At 57.3% G+C, this 5,628-nt stretch overlaps 1 protein-coding gene across 2 annotated transcripts in view; it reads right to left on the reverse strand.

Annotated features, from left to right (window-relative positions):
* NEK8 (NIMA-related kinase 8) overlaps window positions 1–5,628 on the reverse strand; it is a 14,387-nt gene continuing 8,759 nt past the window's right edge. For both annotated transcript variants that reach the window (XM_014953282.1, XM_014953281.1), the window contains exons 10-15: window positions 4,181–4,298; window positions 3,738–3,888; window positions 3,358–3,521; window positions 2,970–3,128; window positions 2,682–2,840; window positions 1–1,014 (exon numbers count right to left, since the gene is read on the reverse strand). In XM_014953282.1, coding sequence (XP_014808768.1) covers window positions 986–1,014; window positions 2,682–2,840; window positions 2,970–3,128; window positions 3,358–3,521; window positions 3,738–3,888; window positions 4,181–4,298 — 780 coding nt within the window. In that variant the 3' untranslated portion in view covers window positions 1–985. The remainder of the gene's footprint in view (window positions 1,015–2,681; window positions 2,841–2,969; window positions 3,129–3,357; window positions 3,522–3,737; window positions 3,889–4,180; window positions 4,299–5,628) is intronic.

Raw genomic sequence — 5,628 nt, forward strand, 5'->3', positions numbered from 1 at the left:
AAAAAAAAGGGGGGAAAAAAAAAAAAAAAAGGAAAGGAAACGACCCTTCTGGAGATAAAAAACGTAACTCCTGCCTGTGACATGGTGATATGCCCCCTCCCGCCTGCAGAAAGGATCCCTGGTGAAAACTCATCATCTCCCTGGAGAGATCTGGGTTAAAAAACTTCAATTACTGACAATCGCTCGCTGTGTTTTGCTGCCTTCTTACTAGCTCAGCTGGGAGCCAGTGAGCTGGTCAGCAGCAGGATTTAGGGGCCCGAGGACAAATGTCAGCTGGAGGATCCTCCAGTGAGCTCCCGGGGCCGGGGAAGGCTGTAATTGGGAAGCTCCAGGCAGGATTTCAGGAGAGGGAGCCAGGCTGTGTTGCACAGAGATGCTCCTCATGCTGGGTAGGGCCAACCGTGCAGGCCAAGACCCTCAAAAGCCTGATGAAGAGCTCATCAAACGTGAAACGTTTTAAGTGGGGGTGGGGGGGGATGGGAAAGGCCAGACTTCTCTAATTAGAAAAGAGGTTTGCACTTAGTCACCCAGTGTAGCGCCTGGGGCCCTAACTCCAGACACTGCTGTGCAAAGGCTGACAGCTCTCTCAGACACCAAGCTGTCAGCCTGGGCTTTGTAACCAGAGACAGCTTCCACGGAGGAAAACAACCTCTGTGCTCCTCACCCTTCTACGCAGGCACTTCTAGCGGGGAGGGGCAGAGACCCCCCTGAAGGCAGCTCCTGGAGCTCGGGGGAGCTCTGCCCCGCGGCAGCAGCTCTCGGGCCCTGGAGGTTCACAGTGACCCTCGTGGATTCGATAAGCGAGACCGGCTCCGGTTCCGTAGGAACCATCGTTAGGAGCTCCCCGTTTCCAGGCCGCAGCTGAGGAGCTCCCGTTTTTGGGGAGGCAGGTCCTGCTGCGGGCAGCAGCGAGAGGCCAGGCGTGCCGAGCGGCCAGAGGTGCTTCCACATCTGTACGACGAGGCTGGATACGGCCCCTCTCAGCTCACTGGGAAGGAGACTCTTCCACGGCAGCTGAAACACAAAGGGCAAGGACCCAGAATAAGCTGGAAGCCGCCGTCTCGATGAAGCTATGGGGAGCAGCACCCTGCCCCACACAGGCCAGATACCCGACAGATGGGCACCACAATCCCTGTCCCGCTACCCCAGGAAGTGGCTGCAAGGCCTCCATGGTGGCACGAGCAGGAGGGCAATGCCCAGCACACCCAGCCCAGGCAGGAGGAAATACAATCTTTTGAGGCTTGTGCCCTCCTCCTCGTTCTCTTCCTCCTCTCCCGCATGCCTGGCTTCTCCCAGTTATCCCTGTGTTTGCAGTGGGATTGAGAGAAGGGCACAGCAGCCTCCTGATAAAGTGGGCAGAAGCCCAAGGCAGTCAAAAAACAGCGTTGGCCACATGGGAGGAAACCGCAGAGCGGTGCAGAACTGCTGCCCCAAAGGTGGAGCGCCGCTCGCCTGTGCCAGCACCTTCTCCGGGCCAGATCACAGCCAGAGCTGACAGCAGCAATGACATCAAACGTGTCACCAGCTTTTGTGTTCTCTTTGGAGAGGTTTCCAGGCAGACTGAGAGCTGCGTGAAAGCCCAAAATCAGATCTCAGCTTTTTACAGAGCTCTGGATGCTTTTTGCGCTCCGGTTGCTGAGGGAGGCTGGAGCAGGAGAGGCTGCTGCCCCGACACCCCACTGAAGTTTGGATTTCCAGTAGCAGGACAGGCAGGTCCAGGTTTTGGAGGGGGCAGCAGTGGGGTTACGGTGGGGGCTACACACTCAGCCTCTGCTCTGACAGAGCTGCAGGTGGGACCCCACAAAGCAGCTGCCAGGGAGCGCAGGGTGACTCCGGCAGCGGAAGGGGAGAGCAGCCTGCAGCCTTCCTGCAGAAACAAACCCCTTTTACTCCCATGACAAACGCCCTACTTGTTCCCGAGCCCAGGGATTCAGCCATTCCCTGTCCCCTTCACGTGGCAGCACACATCACGTGAGAGCTCGGCACTGGCAGGGGAGGAAGGGGAGCCATGGCTGATCGTGCTGCGCCGGGGCAGTCAGCCGGGCCTCCTCCCCTCCGGGCTGTAATTAACCTCCTTGAAGTGAGCTGGGACTGGAATCCCTCAGCCCAGCGCCGAGGCCATAATCAGCCCAGCAGAGGAGGAAGAAAGGCCCCTCCAGCAGTCTGGGCCAGGCTCCCATCCTACATTCAGGCAACGGAAGGGCAGGTCACCCCCATGGGCACGTTTTAACCACGCAACGATGCCGCCTTTGGCCCAAGCAGAGAAGAACCACAAAACCATCGCTATCTTTTCCAAACCACAATGGAAAGCCAGCAGCCAAAATGACGCCTCAAATCTCAGCTTCTATTTCAGCAGCAGCAATTAGAGTGTTGCTCTTTTCGGATACTCAGTGGACTGCCAGGACACCAGCTCCTCACCGCCCACAGCTTGCCCAGCCCGCTGGTGTGGGAGCACACACTTCTGCTGTCCCTCTGCTTCCCCCAGCCCAGTGGAAGCAGCAGTGTCACAGCACTGCATAGCAGAAAGGGAGTTTTTATGGTTTTTGAGTTATTTCTGTTCATCTACAGCTCTAGAGGGACTAGAATAACACAGAGCTTATGTGCCAGGGTTACTTGGTGCAGCTCCGGTCACGAGGCTGGGCCCTAATGGCAGGAATCAGAATAAAAAAGCCTCTACTCACGCTTTACTGCCAGCAGGGTGTTCCCGTGGCAGCAGGCTACGGAGGTCACCAGGTATGGATGTGTCTCCTCCAGCTGCACAGGCCTTGGGGTTCCCGTCTCCTCGTCCTTCCTGCCCAGGCGTCCCCTGGCTCCTTTCCCCCAGGTGCAAACCTCACCGTCTGCAGGGGGATACATACCCCTTGCTGCACACAGAGCTCACCAGCAAACAGGCCTCCCATCTCCCCAGGCTGCAGGCAGAGGAAAGCCAGGGTCTGCTGCAGCCCAGGACACAGGGCCACCAGCCTCACCTGCTCCGATGGCCACAGTGAAGGCATCCCCACAAGCCACCACGGTGACCTTCATCGCCTGGAGCCCCACAACCAGGTGGGGTACGCGGCTGTTGCGGCAGGAGTTGGTGCCCAGTTGCCCGTGCTGGTTGCTCCCAAAGGTGTAACACTGGCCAGCAGCTGACAACAGAGAGAAGAGAAACAACTAATGCAACATCTGATGACGCACTGAAGCCCCTGAAGCTCTTTGCTGTCTACCATGCTGAACATCCTGCTTCACAGAGCTCCAATATGGGGAGCAGAGCACCTCTTGAGCCTCTCTGGGGCCTCTACCCATGGGAAACGGAGGCAGGAGGACAGTGAAAATGCAGGTGCCTCCCCCCCAGGGATGTGGGCACACAACCCTCACCTGTGACTGCAGCCGAGTGCGCTGTACCGATGTCAGCACACACAATCGGCTCGCGGTTCAAAGGGGATGACTGGGCACACGTGAACACGGTGGCCTCTTCCACCTGGTCCTCTGGGGAAGGCTCCTCTGCTGAGCTGATCCGATCTAGGCCCAGCTTGTTACACCTGCACAGAGAAAAGCACAGTTCAGACCTGGCCGAATGCAGCCTGGCAGATATCCCAGTCCTGTCCTGGCATCACCACACCACTGGCAGCAAGATACTGGGGAGCAGGATCACACAGAGATGTCCTCTAAACCCCCTTGCTCCCTCTTCCTGGGCTGGACACACATGGACAGTTCCAGAAGGCTGTAAGAGGGAGCACAGACCCTCACCCCTTTACCTGTTGCTCCCACAAGCAAGAATCTGGTTCTTCACTGTGAGGACCATGGAGGAATCGATGCCGCAGATGACCTTCTGAGCCTCGTGCTCTGGGGGGACTGTGACCTGTTGGGGGGAGTTGTGGCACTCCAGGGTACCCAGCCCAAGGCGACCTGGCAGGAGGGACAGAGCAGGACACGGTTGATGGCAACACACAAACTGAGCAAACCCCACGAGCAACGGCATCGACGTAGCTGCTGCAAGAGCCCAGCCTGGGACTTATCAGCACAGAAGGCAAGGAAACATAAAGCAGGGGGGGGGGCCTGGTATGCGGTGAACTCTTCCACACCCACCTAGCTGGGCACATCTGGAGAGGACTGTGGGCAAGCAGGGCCAGCGAGGGGAGTGGGAACAGGCAACGGAAAGCACAAGCCCTCTTGTTTTGCAAAGCAGAACATCTCTTACCATTATCCCCCCTGCCCCAGGCAAACACTTCCCGTTCATTGGAAACCGCCAGGACGTGAGACGCGCCACAGGCCACCTGCACCATCTCGTAGCCCAGCAGGGCCTCCACGATCTTGGGCTGGCAGGGGAAGAGCAGCAGCCGTCAGCCGAGACCTCCCAGCCTGCCCGGCTGCTCCCATCCCTCCCACCCGGCCCCCCCAGCCTCAACACAAGGCTGGCAGCATCCCAGTTTTCATCCAACACAAACACCAGAGAATTTAGTTGGTTTTTTTTTTTCCTCTTTTTTTGTTCCAAACAGTCTTCAAAGGGTTTTAGAGACTACGTGCACATAGCACAGAAGATAATGCAAACATCTCTGGGGCAGAAGAAAGCAGCCGGCATGAAGGTTTGGAGAGGGAAGAGGTTCAGCCCAAGGGCTGGGATTCGCCCCCCTGCCCATGTGGGGAGTGCCAGGGGCTGTTAACGCCCGCTCTGAGCAGGCAGGGGCTTGGTGCAGGATGTGTTGGCTGAAAGGCTCTTGTGGAGGAGCCATGAGGTATCAGCTCCGTATTCGTTAGGGTGTGGAGAGACCAGGATCTCCACATTTCGCCCAAACCCCCCGCTGTGACCTGCTGTTAGATCTGACACCTCGCCACAGCGAGTCTCATTCTCATTATCTTCTTCGAGTGAAAAGCACCATTTGTTAAGACCTGGCTGCTGCTTCCAACTGGTCTCCCCCCCTCGGCCCCCCCCCCAGGCAATAAGCACCGAGCGGCTCAGCTCCGGAGGGAGCAGGAATGAAGGAGCAAACTGACCACAGTGACAAATGGCACCAGTCCCCCAGGCTCGGCTGGGAGCCATCGGCTGCTGCCACATCCCAGGGCAGGCAAGGAAGAAGCTGGAAGGGAGCGAGGGGCTCTCAGCCCCAGTGCTTCGAGCCAATCGGAAACACACAGCTCTTCTTTAAATACTGGCTCTTTTGAAAAATAACTTTTCTCAGTGAACCCTGGCAGCTGCAGGCCAAGAGTGAAGCAGGCAGGTGTGTGATTGGAGGCAGCCTCCAAGCTGGGAGCCTGCCAACAGCAACCACAAGGCAGCTCTTGACTTCCCCCACGCTCAAAGGGATCATTGTGTAGGGGGGGGGGGGGGGGGGAAAAAAAAAAAAAAAAAAAAAAAGAGGGGGAAAACCAGTACCAGACTACATGAAATTCAACCCAACCGCCACCTTCCCTGCTAGCCTCCTTTTGTGAGCCTGCCTTCCCTGCCGCGTGAATCAGCCATGGTTGGGGTTAAATGGGTAGCTTTTGTCTCCTCACAATGGCAGAGAGTGACAGGTTGAGCTAAATGATTTACTGGTGGAGATGATTTGAAGGACAGAGCCGGGCAGCCTTGGGAACACACGCACAAGAAAAGGACAGTAGCGAATCAGCCTCTCCTCCCCCTCCCGCTTTCATGGGTTTGACTGAAAG

Source organism: Calidris pugnax, unplaced genomic scaffold, assembly GCF_001431845.1.
Source record: "Calidris pugnax isolate Ruff unplaced genomic scaffold, ASM143184v1 scaffold133, whole genome shotgun sequence".
NCBI classification, from domain to species: domain Eukaryota; kingdom Metazoa; phylum Chordata; class Aves; order Charadriiformes; family Scolopacidae; genus Calidris; species Calidris pugnax.